Source organism: Mesoplodon bidens, assembly GCF_964165515.1.
Source record: "Mesoplodon bidens genome assembly, chromosome: 15".
Classification (NCBI taxonomy): domain Eukaryota; kingdom Metazoa; phylum Chordata; class Mammalia; order Artiodactyla; family Ziphiidae; genus Mesoplodon; species Mesoplodon bidens.
In genome coordinates, this window is record NC_138171.1 from 12,467,667 (window position 1) to 12,488,278 (window position 20,612).

The 20,612-nt window shown below is 47.8% G+C and overlaps 1 protein-coding gene across 1 annotated transcript; it reads right to left on the reverse strand.

Moving 5' to 3' along the window:
* Nucleotides 1–418: 418 nt before the first annotated feature.
* DDX27 (DEAD-box helicase 27) lies at nt 419–20,500 on the reverse strand. The gene is made up of 21 exons (XM_081256908.1): nt 20,337–20,500; nt 18,167–18,313; nt 16,941–17,000; nt 16,497–16,662; nt 15,383–15,426; nt 15,179–15,265; nt 14,404–14,509; nt 12,539–12,712; nt 11,716–11,866; nt 8,966–9,065; nt 8,705–8,846; nt 7,642–7,795; nt 6,563–6,644; nt 6,273–6,450; nt 4,657–4,763; nt 4,348–4,450; nt 2,667–2,761; nt 2,448–2,571; nt 1,836–1,923; nt 683–757; nt 419–551 (listed from the first exon to the last, which is right to left on the reverse strand). The coding sequence occupies exons 1-21, from the start codon at nt 20,427–20,429 to the stop codon at nt 533–535; spliced, it is 2,295 nt and encodes a 764-aa protein (XP_081113034.1). The 5' UTR covers nt 20,430–20,500; the 3' UTR covers nt 419–532.
* Nucleotides 20,501–20,612: the final 112 nt, after the last annotated feature.

The following is a 20,612-nucleotide window of genomic DNA, read 5'->3' on the forward strand; positions in this document are numbered from 1 at the left end:
GGCCTGAACCTGTGTCCCCTGCACTGGCAGGCAGATTCTTAGCCACTGCGCCACCAGGGAAGTCCCTAGTATTTTATTTTTTATCTTTATTTTTTTGCGGTACACGGGCCTCTCACTGTTGTGGCCTCTCCCGTTGTGGAGCACAGGCTCCGGACGCGCAGGCTCAGCGGCCATGGCTCACGGGCCTAGCCGCTCCGCGGCATATGGGATCTTCCCGGACCAGGGCACGAACCCGTGTCCCATGCATTGGCAGGCGGACTCTCAACCACTGCGCCACCAGGGAAGCCCCCTAGTATTTTCTTTACGTGAAAGCTAATCAAGAAAGGAGCCTTGGCTGACAAGGATGCTTAGGAAACAGCTATATACCACCCCCCCCCCAACTTTTCCATTTCTTTAATGTACAAATGACAAAGATGTATTAAAGTTTTAAAGAATTTTTTTACAAACAGAGAAAAGAGAGACCAAACCAGGATGACTTCCCACAAAGAAGGGATCTAAGAGCCGCCCCATGAACTTCTTCAGGCCACCACGGCTACTTCCTCCTCTTGTACCTATGAAGAAAATGAGCAGGGTAAAGACCAACGCCAAGACCAGAAAGAGGAAGGAGAAGCTCCTCTCCCAGGAAAGCTTTCCTCTCCAACCCCACTCATAGCCTCTGGTCCTCCAGAACTGTAAACACTACCTGGATTTAGATTTAAAGTTTCCTCCTCGTCTCTGGTGGGGCAAGCCCAATTGTTTTCTTTCTTCAAAGGAGGGGCTGTGAATGAGAGAAGATGGCAAAATGTTGGACAAGCAGGCAATGTTTCACCCCCCATCCTACCAGCTCCCATACAAAGCAGCAGCACCACAAATGGGTCATTTTCAGGGCCTGAGGTTCTAAGTCTGTGTTCTTCCACCTGATAATATGGGTTTATGGAAGTCAGGGCCCAGCACTAAAATAAGACTGGAAGAGGCTCTTCCTTCTTGTGTATATAATAAAACTGCTTGCGTAACTTAGTTTACCCCAGCCCGGAGGATGTGCGGAGGAACAGCACATTCCCAAGAGCACACCAGAATCCTTTCTTTGGGGTTCTATCACTCCCCTGAGAGAAAGCTCTATTTCTGAACCAAAAATGTGCTATTTCACCTCCAAGGCAGGAGGGCCTTAACACTTCTCTTGCTCTCACCCTGGGAATCCACAGATGCGCTGGCGGGGGAGGGGGCAGACAGGAGCCCTTGAAATTATATACAGGCAGACCTCAAAGATATTGAGGGTTTGGCTCCAGACCACTGCAATAAAGTTAGTATCACAATAAAGCAAGTCACACGGATTTTTTGGTTTCCCAATGCATGTAACGGTTACGTTTACACTATACTCTAGTGTCTTTATAAAGTGTGCAATAGCATTATATCTAAAAAGAAAAACAATGCACATATCTTAATTTAAAAATACTCTATTGCTGGGAACTCCCTGGCGGTCCAGTGGCTAGGAGTCTGCACTTTCACTGCTGGGATCCGGGTTCGATCCCTGGTCAGGGAACTAAGATCCTGCAAGTGCGTGGCGTGGCCAGAAAATAAATAAATAAAAATTAAAAAAATAAAAATACTCTATTGCTAAAAAAAGGCTAACCATCATCTGACAATGCAGGGTTGCCACAAACCTTCAATTTGTAAAAACTGCAATATCTGCGAAGTGCAATAAAGCGAAGTGCAATAAAGCAAAATACAATAAAACAAGGCATGCCTGCATTATAAAGCTGTAGGTATATGAGAACTGGGAGTGGGGAAGGAAGGAGGGAGATGATTCATAGCTTTCATCAGAATACCAAGAGCTCCATGATGACTTAAAACCCTACCCAGCTCGATACTGTTTCAGGGCCTTCTTGCTTGTGTTGGTGAGTTCTTCATCAAATACAGATTTCTTCACCTGCTTTTGCTTCTTTGCTGTGCACAGAGAGAATGGGTTAGATATGGCCTTTTTGTCCCAAGCTCCTAAATCCCCTTAAGCTCAAGGTAATGGTTCCAAGTTCAGTGGATGCTCTGGCTTGATGTTTTATTGACATGGAAGTAAGACATCAGATGCCAGCAGAAAAGAGATAAGGAATCATAAGTACCAGGTGTGAAGAACCACTCCAAAGGATGCCTGCAGAGTCCAAAGGTGGAATGGACTACCTAAACATAAAATGGGCTGAAAACATCTTCCCCTCATTCTACCCTGACCCACTCCTCCAAGCAGCAGCTGGTAAGGATTTAGGCTCCAGAATCAGAAAGGCTTGAGTTCAAATCCTACTAAACACAGGGTCGCTTCACGCCTTGGAGCCAATAAAGGACAGCTGTACACACCTACATACTCATTACTCAAAAAGCATGGGCTCTTATCATCATCCCTCCCCTTTTGTCCCTGACCACAAGCCCAGGTTTCAGGCAGAACCTTCCTACCAGCTCCTTCAGGCTCCCCATCTGCCTACCAGGGCCCCTCGCTGGCTCCTCCTCGGGTATTGCTCGGGCCCGCTTGGCTCTGCGGTTCCTCTTGGCCAGCCGCTCAGCAAACATCTGTGCCTTGAGGATTTCAAACTGGGACCTTTCATCTGCCTGGGGAGAGGATGACATGTAAGTGTGGAACAGACCTGGCAGCCTTGACCCACATCCCCAGGCAGGGACCCAACTCCAAAGGGGAGGCTACTCACTGTCATCTCCCCCTTTTTCTTGACATCCTTCATAAACTTCTTCCTTTTCTTCTTTCCTCTTATGGCTAAGTCAAACTCCTGCAGAGCCTTGGCAACTGAGATGAGAAGAGAGCGTGAGAGTTCAGGTACCATTTTATAAAATCTTTTTTTAAACTTACAATAAGTGTATATATTTGGGCTTCCCTGGTGGCGCAGTGGTTGGGAGTCCGCCTGCCGATGCAGGGGATGCGGGTTCGTGCCCCGGTCCGGGAAGATCCCACATGCTGCAGAGCGGCTAGGCCCGTGAGCCATGGCCACTGAGCCTGCATGTCCGGAGCCTGTGCTCCGCAACGGGAGAGGCCACAACAGTGAGAGGCCCGCGTACCGCAAAAAACAAAAAAAACCCCAAAAAACCCAAAAGTGTACATATTTAAAAGTGATACATTTAAGGGCTTAAAATGAAAAGCAGCAGTCACTTCCTCTCCTGGCGGTTACCTCCATCTCACTAAATAACCTGCTGGTTCCACTATTTCTTAATTAATCCACTTGAGACATTCATTATATATCTGCCTCGTATTATGAAAGATACACTTCCCACCCCTTCCCACAATATAGTTATAACTCTATTTATAACACAGAAACTTTACATACACCTTAATTTTTTGTCCCATCAAATACAGATAGTATTTCTTAAATGCTGGTACTACCTCTTTGGAGGGTAATTTTGCAATCCCTAACAAAATAATAAATACACATAGCCTCTGACCTACAGTTTCACTTTTTGGAACTTACCTTGTAAATCAAATATGCTTGCTTAATTGTGAAAGGGCATCTGTATAGCTATCCACTACATCACTTGTTTATAATAGCAAAAGATTGGAAACAACCTCAATGTCCCTCAGTGGGGAACTAATTAAAATAAACTATAATCCACCTATGTGATGGAAGACCACATAGCCACTGAAAAAGAGAAAAGGCAGCTATATATGTGCCTGTATAAAATGATCTCCAAACTACAAAATTCATTGAAAAAAGCAAGGTGTAGACAATGTGAATTTGTTTGTTTATTTTTTAAAGGGAGAGAAAAGGGATATATATCTAAATATCTTTCTGACTTACTTTTTTTAAATTGTGGCAAAATATGTATAACATAAAGTTTGCCATTTTACCCATTCATTAGTGTACAATTCAATAGCGTTAATGACATTCACAATATTGTACAATCATCACCATTATCTGTTTCTAAAACTTTTTCATCATCCCAAACAGAAGCTCTATTACCATTAGGTAACAACTCCTTCCCCACGGCTCCTGGTAATCTCTAGTCTACTTTCTGTGTCTATGTATTTGCCTATCTAGGTACCTCATATAAATGGAATCATAAAGATTTGTCCCTTTGTCTGGATTATTTCACTTAGCATGTTTCCAAGGCTCATCCTTATGGCATGTACCAGAACTTCATTATGGCTGAATTAATATCCCATTGTATGTACCTACCACATTCTGTGTATCCATTCATCTGCTGATGGACATGGTTGTTTCCACCCTTTGGCTATTGTGAATAATGCTTCAATGAACACTGGCATACAAGTATTTGTTTGAGTCCCTGCTTTCTGTTCTTTGGGGTATAGACCTAGGAGTGGAATTGCTGGGCCTGATGGTAATTCTATGTTTAGCTTTTTGAGGAACCTCCCCAACATACTTTTTTCCTTCTTCCTCTCTTCTTTGGTCTGGAACCAGCTCCTTTCAGGTTCAGGGTTTGGTGCCCCCTTCCCTTTCTCCAGGAGCCGCTGTGCTGTGTTGATCTGTGGGGACAGCAAAAGGATGCCTGCCATGAAACCTACATCTGATAATACAGAAGATGGCGGCTGCAGGAAGCCACTGCCTGTAAATACTTGGGGCTCTGATGATACGTTTGGCAGACACAGCATATCAGAAGGCAGACCAGCCGGGGCCCATGCAGTCTGCTTACTAAGCAGCATATGGACCAGAGCGTTCCTCACAGCCTCACCTGGGCTTCTGACTTTTGCATCTCTTTTTCTTCAGCCTCTAACTGCAGAACTGCATACACATCCTTCTCCATTTTCTCAATCTTGTCCCGGAATTTGAGGATGACATCTCAGGGGAAAAGAATGAAAAAGATTTAAAAAATAAGGATGAATATGGTGTAGCTGATGCAAACAACACAGATGGCTATTTTTTTTTAAATTAATTCATTTATTTTTGGCTGTGTTGGGTCTTCGTTGCTGCGCGTGGGCTTCTCATTGTGGTGGCTTCTCTTGCTGAGGAGCACGGGTTCTAGGCGCACAGGCTTCAGTAGTCCTGGCATGTGGCCTCAGTAGTTGTGGCTCGCGGGCTCTAGAGCACAGGCTCAGTAGTTGTGGCGCATGAGCTTAGTTGCTCTGCGGCATGTGGGGTCTTCCCTGACCAGGGCTCGAACCCGTGTCCCCTGCATTGGCAGGCAGATTCTTAACCACTGCGCTACCAGGGAAGCCCTCAGATGGGTATTTAGTGACACAGAAAACTGTTTTTTTTTTTTTTATGTGTGGCTGCTCTGCTTAACACCTCCCCAAAGGCTTCCTGATGCTCGTGGAATAAATTCCAAACTCCTCAGCGTGGCCCCTGCCTACCTCTCTGACCTCTGCCTACCCCTTGCTCACAGGCCTCGGGCCTCTGGCCCTCCCTGTCTTCTACTCCCACATCAAGTGTGTTCCTGTCTCTGAGGCTTTGCCCTGGTTTTCCCTGCTTGGCACACTCTGTCCCCAGACCACCCACAGCCATCTCATTCTTGTCATCCGGGACTCCGCTCAAATGCCATCTGTCAGAGGCCTTTTCTCAGCAGCTTTTCTAAAGTAGGCACTTCTCCTGTCATTCTCAATCACACCTACAATTAGGTTATTTATTGTGTTTTTTTCCCAACAGTGTCAGCTGTTTTGTTTCCTGCTGTATCCCCAATACTTAGAATATAATAAATAGCAATAGATTGAATGAATTAAATGAAAATTTTTTAAATGAAAGGAAAAAAAAAAGACCTATGAATGGAAAAAAAGGTCTTGAAGAGATGTGTATCTAAATGCTATGAGTGGTGAGCTCTTTCACGTACAATTACATTTTTACTCTTATTTGATTTACTTCTTTCCAACACTGAATACATATTACTTTTGTAACTTAAAAAAAATTTTTTTTTAATGATGTGCTTTATATGACCGTTACAGATGAGTAAAAAAGGAATGAAAGATATACAAAAAGAATAAGTACTGACCTCCTTCCCATCCTGGGCCCCCACCAAGAGGAAGTGGGGAAGGGGGTGGTGGGGGTGGTGCCTTAAGAAGAGGCCTGCTCTTCCCAAAGGCTGGCAAATACCTATGACTAAGCACTTGGGGCACAAGTCTCTCCTCAGTCCCTTTCACACACAGAGAGAATGAAGCCCAGAGAGGCAAGGGGAGACCTGCCCAGGGGCCCTCAGCAAGGAAGTGGCAGAGCTGGGATTCAAATCTGGCTCCTAACTGCAAAGCGCCTGCTCTCACCCATTACCCTCTGCCCGCTGCCCCGTCCTTCGGGGTCTGAGCTAGGATGCTCCCCCACCCACCCGAACTGCCCTGAGCCGCGGCACTGACGCCTGCTCACCCTGGGGCGGCGTCCGGGCCTTCACGGGGGCCTTGGCGGCCTTCACGATCTCCTTCAGCATCTTCCGCTCCTCCTCTCCCACCAGAGAGACTGAGCGCCCGGCCCGGCCGGCACGAGCTGTTCGCCCCACCCGGTGGACATAATGCTTGATGGTGTTGGGCATCGTGAAGTTGATGACCTGGAAGGCCAAAGTGAAGCATCAGTCAGACCTGGGAGTCGGCGGGGAGAGGGTGACGTGAGGAGGCCAAAGGACTCCCAGCAAAAACTCAAGGAAGATGGGGCCCGCTCACCGTTTTGACCCCATCGATGTCAAGTCCACGGGCTGCTACATCTGTGGCCACGAGGATGTCAATCTGTTCATCCTTAAAGCGCCTGGAAACAGCCACAAACATGTTCCTCTGAATACCTGACCCCAGTCAATACTCTGCAGAAGCCTGAGCCAGCGAAGAGAACACAAACCCTTCTGGGGTCAAGCAGCGGAGTACAGACCGTCACAGTGGAGATAGATCCTAAATGTCAGCCTAATGACACTTACATGACCCCCAAACATCCCACAACATAGAGGAAATGTGGTTTTCTGTATACCACTTTAAACAGCAACTCCCATAAATAGAGAAGCTTGGGGAACCACAGAGCTAGACTATAACACGGAGCAGAGGCAAGTGCCTCAGCATTCAAAACAGCCTTTAAGAAACAACTCTCAGGGGCTTCCCCGGTGGCGCAGTGGTTGAGAGTCCGCCTGCTGATGCAGGGGACATGGGTTCGTGCTCTGGTCCGGGAAAATCCCACATGCCGCGGAGCGGCTGGGCCCGTGAGCCATGGCTGCTGGGCCTGCGGGTCCGACCACAAAAAAAAAAAAAAGAAAACTCTCAGCTGCCTGTGTGAATAAGGATCAGTGGAGAGTCCTAAAGGGTTCCTCCTTGCCTACCAAGCTGACTCGATTCTGCGAGAGTTAAACAAGAAATCACGTGGAAAAGCACAGGGCCTGGCAAAGTAAGTGCTCAAGAAATACGAATGAATTTGCTTCAGGATCTCATTCTAGCAGACCTGGGTATGTCCCCTGCTCTGGAAAGGCTGCAGAGATCCGAATGTGTGCTGCATCATCCCAAGTCAATTTCCTGCTGTGATCCCGCTCAGCAGCTCCCACGCTCAAATCCTGGGGCAAGAGTATCATTTTCTACAAAGTCAAAGTTCTGAATATATCTAAGACATGACCTTAGAATGGTTAAGCTAAAATTTCTGAAGTGGGGAACTGTACTGTATCCCCTGGTATCACTCAAACATGACCTCTGGATGGTACTTTGTGACTCTGGAATGAAGAGAGCCCTCTCTGAAGGATGGGTGGGAGTCTCAGCCCCCGAAACTTTACCGGAGGGCCTCCAACCGCTGCGTCTGTGACAGGTTGCCGTGGAGCTCGCCCACCTGCAGCCCCATCAGCCCCAGGAGGATGTGCATGCGGTGGGCCTGCTTCTTGGTCTGGGTGAACAGCATCACATGGTCGGTGAAAGTTCTCATCAACAGAGCTGCCAGGGAGAGAAGAGTGAGCGGGTGGCCGCCTCCAGCATGTCCTCCCTCCTCCCCTGCAAAGCGGCTGCTGTGCCTGGTTCAGGGGTGGCAGGTGAGGCCCCTGCCTCGCAGAGCTCCCACTCCAGGGCAGAGACGGAGAGGCCGAGTCCCAATTCTCAAGGGCGGTAAATGCCATGAGAGAATGAAGAGAAGATGCAGCAGCTTCAGGGCTGGCCTGAGGAGGTGACATTAGGCTGATGACAACAGTCTCATCCACGAGAAGATTTGGGGGAAGATTCCAGGCAGAGGAAAGAGCAAAAGCTTGGGGGGTTTGAGAAAGCGAAAGCAGGCGGGTGTGGCTGGAGCACCATGAGCTAAGGCACCAAGGCCGGGGGCTCCGGGCAGGCAGGGGGCTCCGGGCAGGCCGGGGCAGGTCCAGGGGTCTTACAGGACTCGCTAGGGAGCACTGATTTCAGTCTAAGAGCAATGGAAGACACCAGAGGGTTTAAACAGCGAAGGAACAGGAGCGAATGCTTGTTTGTAAATGATCCTTTTAAATGGTCTGCAGTATGGAGAAGGCACTTCCACAGGACAGGGTGGAAGCAGACAGCCAGGTCAGAGGCCGCTGCAGCAATCCAGGTGACACAGTAGTGGCCTGGACGAAAGGGCCAGAGCGGGGCAGCTGGAGGGAAGTGGCTAGGAGTTCAGCAGGACATGAAGAGGACTGGACGGTGGAAGGGAGGTGAAGCGACGAAAGAAAGGGAGGAAGAACTCGTGGTGAAAGCACGGAGCAGAGGAAGAGCAGTACCACACACCGGGGCAGGGGAGACCGCATGGAGGAGTCGCCGGGGAAAAACCAACACTTCGGTGTGAAGCTCAGCGAGGTTGAGCAGCCCTCCCTGCTCAGTCCCACCCCGGGCTTTCACCTGCCACGATGGCTTCCCGGTCCCCTTCCCGGTTTGGCCGGATCCGGATGAACTCCTGCCGCAAGAAGGGGGCCACGTCCGTGTTGCTGTTCACAAATATCCGGATGGGATTCTTCAGGGAGACAGAAGCCAGATCTTTCACCTGCCAGGCACAAAGGCAGGGGTGCTGACCAGCCTGTCAGGAGGCAGGGAGGGAGGCAAGCCGGTGCTCCAGCTCAGCCCGGGGTCCTCTGCGCTGCCCCTCTGTTCCCTACAGCCCACCTCATCCGTCATCGTGGCTGAGAAAAGCATGGTCTGGCGGTGGTGGGAACACATTCGGATGATCTCCTTCATCTGCTCCTCGAAGTATTCGTCCAGCATCCTGGCAAGCGGGGGAGGGGAGGAGCCAAGAGAAATGGGCTGAGCTTGCATCTGTATCGATGAAGGACAGAAAACACTGCACAGGTGATGTTTCGATACTGTCATTGGTTATGTTTCAGGCTCATTTATTTACTTATTTTATTAGTGTTATTTTACCCTTTTTCCAAGATTCACCAAGAATTATCATTTGCCCATATTTGCTTAGCCTTTTTTCTTTTGCTGAATCATATGCTATTAAGTTGCAGACATCATGACACCAGACCCCTAAATATTTCAGCACACATTCCCTAAGAACGGTGACTTTCTCCTACATAAACACAATGTCATTTCACACCTGAGAAATTCAAGTGTCCGAATGATATCTAAAGTAAAGTACAATGTATATTCAGTTTTCCCTAACTGTCCCCAAAATGTCATTCTATAGCTTTTAGTCCAGGAATGACAGTTCCTACGTTGTACTTGGTTGTCACATCTCTTTAGTCTCCCTTAGTCTAGAAAGTCCTCTCATCCTTTTTCACACTCTGAATATGTCTAATTATTCCCCAGTGACTGGATTCAACAATCATTGCTGGGAGCGGGGTGGGGGGCAGCCGTGCACCTCACTCTCACTCCATCCGGAGACAGACGGTCAGTTTGTTCCAGCATTGCAGTTTGGTCACTTGGTTGAAGTGGTGTCTACCAGCTCTCTCCACTAGGAAAGGAACCTCTTTCTCTTTGCAGGTAATAGTCATCTGTGAGATTACTGTGACTCCAATTTTTTCAACCCACCCAATCCTTCACAGTATTGCTCGCCCAGCTCAGGCTGCAGTCGAGGGACAGGTATCACCTTTAGTTGTCGTGTCTCTTTGGTCTCAGTCTGAAACTTCCACAGCCTTTCTTGGTCTTTTGAGACATTGATATTTTTGATATTTAAAACCTAAATCAGATCATGTTCCCTTGGCTTAGAACGATCTCCTCTACCTCCTTCAGGCCTCAAGAATGCTTGGGGGACGGAGTCGACCAGTTATTCAACACCTACTGTGCACCTGCTAGATTCTAGACACGGCCCTGGCACTGGGATATGGCAGCAGGCAACACAAACACAAAGCCGGCCCTTCTCGAACAGGAAGTTCTGGGGAGAAGAGGGACACAGCCACCACACGAGCATTCAGGTAACAATGCAGGAGGTCAAGGAGGTGTAGCACCTCAGAGAACATAAGGCAGGAAGGGAAGGACGAGGCGGGGGTGTTGGGGGAAGGCAGGAACTGTTTTTTTTTGTTTTTTAAAAAATATTTCATTAAAAAAAATGTAATTTATTTATTTTGGGGGGCTGCATTGGGTCTTCGTTGCTGCACACAGGCTTTTCTCTCTAGTTGCAGTGAACGGTGGCTACTCTTCATTGCGGGGCGTGGGCTTCTCATCGTGGTGGCTTCTCTTGTTGCAGAGCACAGGCTCTAGGCACACGGGCTTCAGTAGTTGTGGCGTGCAGACTCAGTAGTTGTGGCGCACGGGCTTAGTTGCTCCGCGGCACGTGGGATCTTCCCGGACCAGGGATCGAACCCGTGTCCCCTGCATTGGCAGGTGGATTCTTTTTTTTTTTTTTTTTTTTTTTGCTGTACGCGGGCCTCTCACTGCTGTGGCCTCTCCCGTTGCGGAGCACAGGCTCCGGACACACAGGCTCCACGGCCATGGCTCGTGGGCCCAGCCGCTGCGCGGCATGTGGGATCTTCCGGGATAGGGGCACGAACCCGTGTCCCCTGCATCGGCAGGCGGACTCTCAACCACTGCGCCACCAGGGAAGCCCGGCAGGTGGATTCTTAACCACTGGACCACCAGGGAAGTCCCAGGAACTGTTATAGAGTGGCCAGCAAAGTGACAGCTGGAGCAGAAACCTGAGGAGGTAAAGGAGGTCATTCCAAGCTGAGGGAACGACGATGCAGAAGAGAAGCCCCAAGGTGGAAGTGTGTGGATGGGATTTACCAATGGATATCCTGGGGGGGTGAGAAAATGAGGAGACAAGAATGGCACTGAGAATATGGCCTGAACAACTAGAAGGATGGAGTTGCTCAGTGGGATGGGAAGTGGGAGAGGGGCACAGAGGATGAGAAACTTGGTTAAGGACCTGGTTAGTTTGGAGATGCTTCAGTTTGAGAGTAAACTTGAACAGCCTCCTTACCCTGCCACCTCCACAGCAGTCCAGTTCATTAAGAGTTCATTCTGTTGAGTCACGAAGGAAAGAGGTGAGCAGATGGGACACGAATGAGAGAAAGGAAGGAAGAGAGGGAGGGAAGGAAGAGGAGGAAGGGGGGAAGGAGGGGGAGCCTGCATCACAGTAAGCGAGGCTGTTGGTTGAATCCTCCCTGTGCACTGGCACTTTACTGGCATTACTCCTTGAATCCTCAACACCATGAGGTGGGTACTTATCCCCCACTTACAAACAAGACAAGATTTGCTTTGAGACGTTTCCCAATCTCAGGAAGCGGTGGAGCCAGCATTTACCTTGCCTTCCCTGTTAACCATCACATTACAGAAAAAGAGCAGGATAATCTGGGATAAGATGGACAAAGGCTCAAACATGGACAGCTGAACTGGTCAGAGCCATGCAGGACCAGGCAGAGTGCAGGTTCCCTCCGCGGGGTGTGGCCCTGGGGACCCCACCATTTCAGGTGCACCTGTCAGCCTCGTCCAGGATGAGCACCTCGATGCTGCTCAGGTGGAAGCAGGGGCAGTTGTGGAGGTGATCGATGAGCCGGCCCGGGGTGGCGATGAGGATGTCGGGCGCTGCCCGGAGGGCTGCTTCCTGAGACTTCACGTCCAGGCCGCCTGCGAAAAGAAAAGCCCGCCAGGCAGCCAGCTGAGTCACTCACCAGTACGGACTGAGCCCTGCTACCTGCCAGCTCCCACGGCAGATGCCGAGCAAACGGCAGGACACGAGACTGACAGAGGCCCCACTTGCGCAGATTTTACAATATGGTGGGAGAGACAGATCATTTAATTACGATTGTGCTAAGTGCAAAAATCAAAAACGATGATGACACAAAGCCACTTCAGAATACAACAATTCAACCATCCACCAACTGAGAGATGCAGCTGAGAAACGGATAATCTTTCTAAATCACCTACAATTTCCTACCGCCTAAGGAGGGTAAAATGAAGGTTAGATAACACCATCATATAACATCATCAGAAAGATTCTGCCCCAATAAATATTTGATTCATTATTCATGCAAGACAAAATCATATCCTAAATTTGTTCAGTATCAAGAAAAACTTTGTTTCATAATTTTGAAGTTTCATTTTGCAAGGCTGGTGAAGCCTCAGTGAAACCCCTCCCCATCGCCCTCACTATCTACTGTGAAAACGTCATCTGGTTTTTAAGTGGTTTCACTCACATGAAGGCTTTCCTGCACCCGTCACCCTCAGACAGTGGCGCACGTCCCCCCTCCACCGCGCCACACTCTCTCAGAGGCAGCCAGCCCTCAGCCAGACACTCACCCACAGCCAGGCAGGTGGTGATGGTGCAGAACTGGGCCAGCTGCTTGGTGACGGAGTGCACCTGGATGCCCAGTTCCCGGGTGGGAACCAGCACCAGCACACGGGTCACTGGAGCCTGGCGGGGTTTGTAGATCAGACGCTCCAAGACGGGCAGGGCAAAAGCTGCAGTTTTACCTGGAGGCAAGGGCAGCAGGAAAGCAGAATGAGAGGAGCTTCTGTCCTTCCCGGGTCCAGGTTGTCACTTGCACACAGAAAACCTACATATCTACTCAGAGGGAAGTGAAGCAACTTATTTTTCATAAAACTTTTTTTCTGGTTTTAAATCACATGGTCAGGGCTTCCCTGGTGGCACAGTGGTTAAGAATCCACCTGCCAATGCAGGGGACACAGGTTCGAGCCCTGGTCTGGGAAGATCCCACATGCTGTGGAGCAACTAAGCCCGTGTGCCACAACTACTGAGCCTGCACTCTACAGCCCGCGAGCCACAACTACTGAGCCCATGTGCCACAACTACTGAAGCCCTCATGGCTAGAGCCCGTGCTCTGCAACAAGAGAAGCCACCGCAGTGAGAAGCCTGTGCGCCGCAACAAAGAGTAGCCCCCGCTCGCCGCAACTAGAGAAAGCCCGCACACAGCAATGAAGAACCAACATAGCCAAAAATAAATAAATAAAATAAATTTAAAAAATCAATCAATCGGGCCTCCCTGGTGGCGCAGTGGTTGAGAGTCTGCCTGCTGATGCAGGGGACACAGGTTCGTGCCCCACTCCGGGAAGATCCCACATGCCACAGAGCGGCTGGGCCTGTGAGCCATGGCTGCTCAGCCTGCGTGTCCAGAGGCTGTGCTCCACAGTGGGAGAGGCCGCAACAGTAAGAGGCTCGCATACCGCAAAAAAAAAAAAAAAATCAATCAATCAATCACATGGTCAATGTAAAAAATCTGGGAAATACAAAAAAAAAAAAAGCAAGCAATAAAAACCACCCACAGTTCAGCCAACCAGAGGTAAGCATTACTAAAACAGTATCTATATTACCAATCTTTTTTTAATGGACAAAAATACAAAAATATTAATTTTAATGCAAGAACACTATATATTGTTTAGTAACTTCCCTTTAAAAAAAATAATTTTCCTATTTCTTTAAGTACTCTACTTTTTTTAAATGGTTGCATCGTATTTTATTACATGACTATTTCTATTCTATTCTATTACATGACTATATAATTAACTGCACTAATACACAATGTTGTGATAAACATCCCTTTTATAAAATCTTTACTCCTATGACAGGGGCTTATCATGGGAGTGACAGGAGGTCATGGTCACAGAGACACCCTGATAGGATTAAATAAAAATGACCTTCACCAGACCACTTGAAACCTGCAACCTGTGACTACCCTATTTTAAAAAAGTAGAGTATTTAAAAAAAAACAGAAAAATATATATTCATATTTTTTAAAGTGGTTTCTTTTTTTTTTTTTTTTTTGGGTTGGGGATACGCGGGCCTCTCACTGTTGTGGCCTCTCCCATGGCGGAGCACAGGCTCCGGACGCACAGGCTCAGTGGCCATGGCTCACGGGCCCAGCCGCTCCACAGCATGTGGGATCTTCCCGGACCGGGGCATGAACCCATGTCCCCTGCATCGGCAGGTGGACTCTCAACCACTGAGCCACCAGGGAAGCCCTATATTCATATTTTTTAAAAGGGAAGTTACTACACAGAATATACAATGTTATTGCATTAAAATTTATATTTGCATATTTAGCAAAGTGGGCTTTTGGTAAGTCAACCCAGAGCCTATTCTATGTGGCACATCCTTCTTCTTCCTCCTCCTCTCCCTCCCCTCGCCAAGTCCCTATCCTTTTTACCTGTCCCAGTGGCTGCACAGGCACAGATGTCCTTCCCCAGCAGACCCACAGGTATGCATGCCTTCTGGATCGGTGTGGGCTCCTTGAAGCCCATGGCTGTGATGGCCTGAAGAGAAAGAAAAGATAGGGTCAGAGAGGAGAGGAGGGGGAGTCTCAGCACAAAACAAACAAGATAGGTTTCCAAACAGGTTTCAATCCCTCCCAGTCATTCAATCCACCTACTATGTGTCACTTTTCTAGGCCCTGAGGATATAGTAATAAACAAAAGGAACGACCCTGCCCTTAGAATCTGGTAGAAAAAACAGGCCGAAAACAAACACGTGTCATATGAAGATAAATGTTATGGAGAAAGCTACAGCAGTCAAGGGGGCTGGCAAGGGCAGGGGCAGGGGATGAGCGCAATTTACGGAAGGGCTGTCGGGGAAGGTCTCATGCAGCAGGGGCTACTGAGGAGAATCCTGGAAGAGGCGAAGAGCACCCCAGCCAGATTTCTGGAACGATCTTCCAGGCAGTGGGAATAGCAAGCACAAAGGCCCCGAGGGAGAAGATGCCTGGCCTGTGTGGGGGCCAGTGAGGCCAGTGTGGCCAGAGCAGAATGGCTGCTGAGAGGCATCATCAGAGGGGCCCAGAAGGGGCAGGGCCGTACAGGCCAAGATGGAAACCTTTGTGTAAGAGGGTTCCCTGGCAGCTGTGTGGACAACAGAGTTCAGGGAGGCCACGAGCCCAGTTACGGGGCGACTGCAAGAATCCCATGGTTGACAACAGAAGCCACTACCTTCAGAAGAGGGCGGGAAAGGTTCATGTCCTGGAATGAGAGGTTTTCATCGTACTGAGATGCATCTTCAAAAAATCCTCCTGCTTCCTACATCAGAAAATCAAAAGACAGAATGAGAATTCAGCAAAAAGGGAATTAAATGACCTTAAAATTCTTTCAGGTTGTAAAAACGAGCTGCACACTGTTGTCCAAGCCCACGCTCACCTGTCCTTTCTTCTTCTTCTTCTGCTCCTTTACTTTGAGTGTATCTATGGAGAAAAAGAGAGCTGATAACCAGGGCTCATGCTTCCTGAGCACTCAGTCTGCTAGACACTGTCCTAAGTGCATTACGTGGATGGACACCTCACTGAATCCATGCAACAACCTGAGGGAGCTCCTGTCACCAGCGTCACCTCACAGAAGAGGAGGCTGTGCAGCCGTGCAGGTAAGTCACTCACCTGAGGTCAGACAGGAAGCAAACCTGGCAGGTTCCAGAGACAAGGCTCCCAACCACTGTGCTATATAAGGATGCTTTAGCACTCATTTCTGCAAGAAATATTAATGGAGCACCTACTACGTGGCTGGACTCATCTGAGGTGGGGGACCTATCACCCCAAATAAGTTTGAGTCATAGAAGTGCCAACAGCTGTGTGGGGCTGGAGATGAGGAAAAGAGTGAACGTGGGAATTCCCTGGCAGTCCAGTGGCTAGGACTTGGCGCTTTCACTGCTGGTGTCTGGGTTTGATCCTTGCTCGGGGAGCTAAGATCCCGCAAGCCTCGCGGCATGACCAAAAAAAAAAAAAGGGAAAAAGAAAAAGAGTGAACTCTGACTGCAGAGTACAACAACCCTACCAAAATCCCAAGGAAAAAGAGAAGCTAAAAGAAAAGAAGTCGAGACTTCCCTGGTGGCCCAGTGGTTAAGAATCTGCCTGCCAATGTAGGGGACACGGGTTCGAACCCTGGTCCGGGAAGATCCCACGTGTCACTGAACAGCTAAGCCTGTATGCCACAACTACCGAGCCTGCGCGCCGCAACTACTGAAGCCCACACACTCTAGGGCCTGTGTTCCGCAACAAGAGAAACCACCGCAATGAGAAGTCCACGCACCACAACGAAGAGCAGCCCCCGCTCACCAGAACTAGAGAAAGCCCCTGCACAGCAATGAAGACCCAACGCAGCCAATAAATAAACTAATTAATTAAAAAAAATTAAAAAAAAAAAAAGAAAGGAGGTCGACCCGGGGATCTTAAATTTAACTGTGTAGAAGAGCATAGGATAACCTACAAAGTAAAAGTGAACACTCCAATTTCCTGTCCCCATTTCTGACAGTATCGCCTACCTGCTTTGGTGAGGATGTTCTCATCAGCTGACGAGTAGTCAGTCTCTGATTCTTCATCTTCTGGGGCTTCCTCATCTTTCCCTTCAAAGTCTTCCTGCTCCTCTGGTTCAGAGCCCTCCTTTGCTTCTTTCTCCTTCTCCAACTTCCCAGACTTGGCTTCTTTATCCTAGGAAAAGAAACTGTAATCAAGCAAGGCGACTACAAACTTCAGGAAATCCAGAACCTGTGAAGGGAAAGGGAAGGGAAGGAAGGGAAAAATATTATGCTCCCAGGCCTGGGAGAAAACTATGCGGATTCTTAGTGACTATTAACCACAGACACACAGAGAAAGCCTGCCTGCACCAGCCATACTGCAACCTAGGCTCCAAGAGAAACGGTGTGGTCACACTGAAAGTAAAGCTCAGGGCTCACCTACAAAGAGAAGTAACTGCTTTGCTTACTCACCTCTGTTTTCCTTTTCTTTCGAACTTTCTCAATCTTCTCATCTAATGTCGTGGCTGCCCTCTACAGATAAAAATAAAGAGATGAAAAAGAAACATACGTGTGGGAAAGAGATAAAGCAAAGGGCTTCTTAAGGTAGGGTCTCAGATGTCAAATATAGAAAAAGCTCCTCTGTACTTGGACAGGTTAATCAATCCATAGATTATTCACAACAAAACAAACAAGCAAACAAAAAACCATTAAATAAATGGTCTTTTTGTGAAAAATCTTCAAATTACCTGGAACCAGTAAGAACACCCACATTGTAGAAGGAGTTTACTATTGAGAATGATACAGTTACCAAGAGATGTCACACTGTATCTGAATGCTACTTGGAAAAACTCTTCCCCTTGCCCATCAGACATAATTTAGCCTATCAAACTGTTGAAAGGCGAGCAAATTCAGGTAACGCTGGATCTTGCTAAAACTTTCCAAAGGTGAGGTAATGGCAGGCCCCCTTGATGCCCGCTCAAAGCACCCTGAACCGCTACAGCGCTTACCACAGCCATAAGGAACGGCTTAATTGTCTGTCTAGTCATTTTCTACCCTGCTAGAATGTAAGCGCTATAAGACCAAGTCGGTAACTACATGAAGTACACATGAAAAGGAAAAAAAAAAAACCCTCTCAAGATGACTTTGAAAAGGCAATGCTGTTTTATTTGAAACAGAACAAGGACCAGCAGGGTCTGGATTACACTGCCCTGAGCAGGCAGTATTTCCCTCGGAAGCACGTGAAATGGAAGACAACTTTTAAGCACCTTCTAGCTTGTTAACCAGATTCAAAGAAAAGCACAGGGTCTTGGCAAACAAGCAGATGACAGTGACATTCACGGCAGTTTTGGCTGTGATGTGTGGGAACCAGGGACCCTAAACAGAAAGGCCACATGAGATCACCTGGCAAGTGACAGAAAGTGATAGTATCTGTGGGGCAGAGTCAAGCCTTCAAGAACACCACTACCAAGGATGCCTGCTAGATTGTTCTCTGTTACAAAACAACATAAAAATGGTTTCTTTCTAATACTCAAAACAAGGATCGAATACCTAGAAAAGAGACGATGGTAACATAGCTATGTCCATTTTTAAAGCAATTTATATGTAACATTTGGCATTCCTAAACCATTGGACCCTGAAGCCCACTGTCCAACCCTAACAGCCCACGGCCTGGAACTGCCTATCTGTGTCAGTCTCACCTTCTTCTTGAGCTGGCTCATGACGTCAGCCATGGCCCAGCTGCCATCGTACATCCCCTCCTTCTCAGTGAAAACAAAGTCAGGGTTGAAGTCGGCACTGCGGTTCTTCTGCAAGGCTTTCTGCTTTCTGCCCAGCACAATGGGCCCCTGGGAAGAGGGAGAAGCAGGATGACTATGGGACTGAGATGAAAGAACACTGGAAAAAGAAGGAGGAAATGAAGGTACCCAATAAGAGAACAGAAATATACAGGGCAAAAGCTGACAGATGACAAGAAGTAGAATAATCCACAATTGTCCTGGGAGAGTTTAACACATCTCAATAATTGACAGATCAAGCACACACAAAAAATGAGTAAGTCCGTAGAAAACTTGGACAGCACAATTAACAACCTTTATTCCAATGAACAAATAGAGAACACTGCACTAGAGCATGTACATTCTTTCTAAGCATACGTGGAATAGTTGCAAAAACTGATCACATAGTATTCCTTTTAAGCAAATCTTCAATAAGTTCAAAAAAATCAATATTATACAGACTCTGTTCTCTGACCACAATTCAATTAAGTTAGAAATAAATAACAACAACAACAAAAATTTTTTTAACTCATACATTTGGAAATGGGAAAGGAAGGAGAACTGGCTGAACTATGGCTGCAGGAGGATAAACAGAAGAAAAAACCCTGAGAACTAAAAAGTGCTATACTGATTTTTTTTTCTTACTTGAGGTAAACAATTTCATAAGAACTCTGACCCTAAACTTTGTTATTAGTAATGATTATATCTCATTTCTCCAGTACCTAGTTTAAATTGGTAATTGTATAGCACTTCAAGCTAAACTTGAAGTTTAGCATCATTTGCCATATTTCCTTCAGTCCTTTTCTATGACAATTTAAAAAAAAATTTTTATTGAAGTATGGTTGATTTACAATGTTGTGTTTAATTTCTGCTGTACAGCAAAGTGACTCAGTTATACATATATATTCTTCTTCATATTCTTTCCCATTATGGTTTATCACAGGGTATTGAATATAGTTCCCTGTGCTATACAGTAGGACCTTGTTGTTTATCCGTCCTATACATAGTAGTTTGCATCTGCTAACCCCACACTCCCAGTCTTTCCCTCCCCCCACCGCCCCCCCCGGCAACCACAAGTCTGTTCCCTATATTTGTGAATCTGTTTTTGTTCCATAGATATGTTTATTTGTGTCGTATTTTAGATTCCACATATAAGTGATAATTTTTCTGTGATAGTTTTCCATTCAAGAAACAAAAAGATTCTGGCTACTAAGTGGAAAATACACTTGGTGGGGGCGACAAGAGAAACAGTTACAGACCAGGTATGTTAGGATTGTAGGTATCCAGGTACAAGATGGCAGTGTGTCCTGGACTAGGGTGGAAGCAGTGTGGACTGAGGGGGGAAGAAGCTTAAGAGAGATTTCTGAGGTAGCCTGCAGAACACTGGAGGGGAAAGAGGCTGGATAACTCCAAGGTTTCTGGCTTGAGATAAAGCAGGTTGGGAGGGTGAGGGAGACCAGAGTTCAGCTTTGGAAAAGCTGAATTTGTAGAGGCCGAGGGACGCCCAAACCAGAGGTGTCAGTAAGCAGATGAGGCCACAGAGGGGAAAACACTTGAGCTGGAGCTTTAAAGGATGAGCACCTTTTCATGATACCGGTCCCTTTTTAACTGCCGTGCTGTTTAATGTCTCTAACTCCCCACCACAACATAAGCTTCAGGAGAGCGGTGTTCCTTGCCCTTCTTGTTCACTGCTGTGTCCTGAATGCTTAACACTAGGTGTAGCACATATAAATAGTCAATAAATACTGCCTTAATGAACGCATGGATAACCATGGCTCCTTGACTAGGAACCAGGACTGACTCTGTCTCTGGATCTCTATGACACAGCGCCTGGATTAAATATCAGTTCAGTGAATGGGTACTGAGTTCACCAAGGCGACACAGAATAGCACAAGCACAGGCGCGGAGATGAGGAAAAGCTAGTGGCCAGCAAACTGAGGAAGATCTGGGGGTTCGGGTGAGACCCAGGGACACTTGCCGGCCTGGCAGAGGATGCTGAGCCCTTGGGGGCAGGGACCTGAGGCACCACGGGGAAGGGAAGCAGTCAAGGACATCGGCTGCCCGCCGCCGCGCTCCCACCCCGATCGGCTCATACCTCCTCCTCCTGGTCTTCGGAGTCAGTCTCTGGCTCCACCGGCACCTCATCATCTTCGCCTATGGTCCCGATTAAACCCAGCTCCGCAAGCATGTCGTCGCAGCAGCCACTTCCGGAAACCAGCACGGCACGCTAGGCGGCTCTCCTGTTCTCGCGACCTCCCCGTCGTCACTGCGCTTGTGCTTACGTCACTTCCTCTTGGAGGCCGCCCTGGCCCGCCCCCTCTCTCAAAGTCTCGCGGCGCGCGAGCGGCAACCTGGGGCGTGGTTTGTGTGA

Bases quoted from the DNA above. Each gene is read 5' to 3' on its own strand.
- DDX27 (XM_081256908.1), bottom strand. From the start codon at position 20,429: ATGCTTGCGGAGCTGGGTTTAATCGGGACCATAGGCGAAGATGATGAG. The intron at 16,663-16,940 runs GTGAGTAAGCAA...TTCTTTTCCTAG, and splicing joins GAAAGAAAAGGAAAACAGAG to GATAAAGAAGCCAAGTCTGG. The intron at 2,762-4,347 runs GTATGTTGGGGA...TTCTCATCTCAG, and splicing joins AGAGAGGAAGAAGGAAAAAA to TTGCCAAGGCTCTGCAGGAG.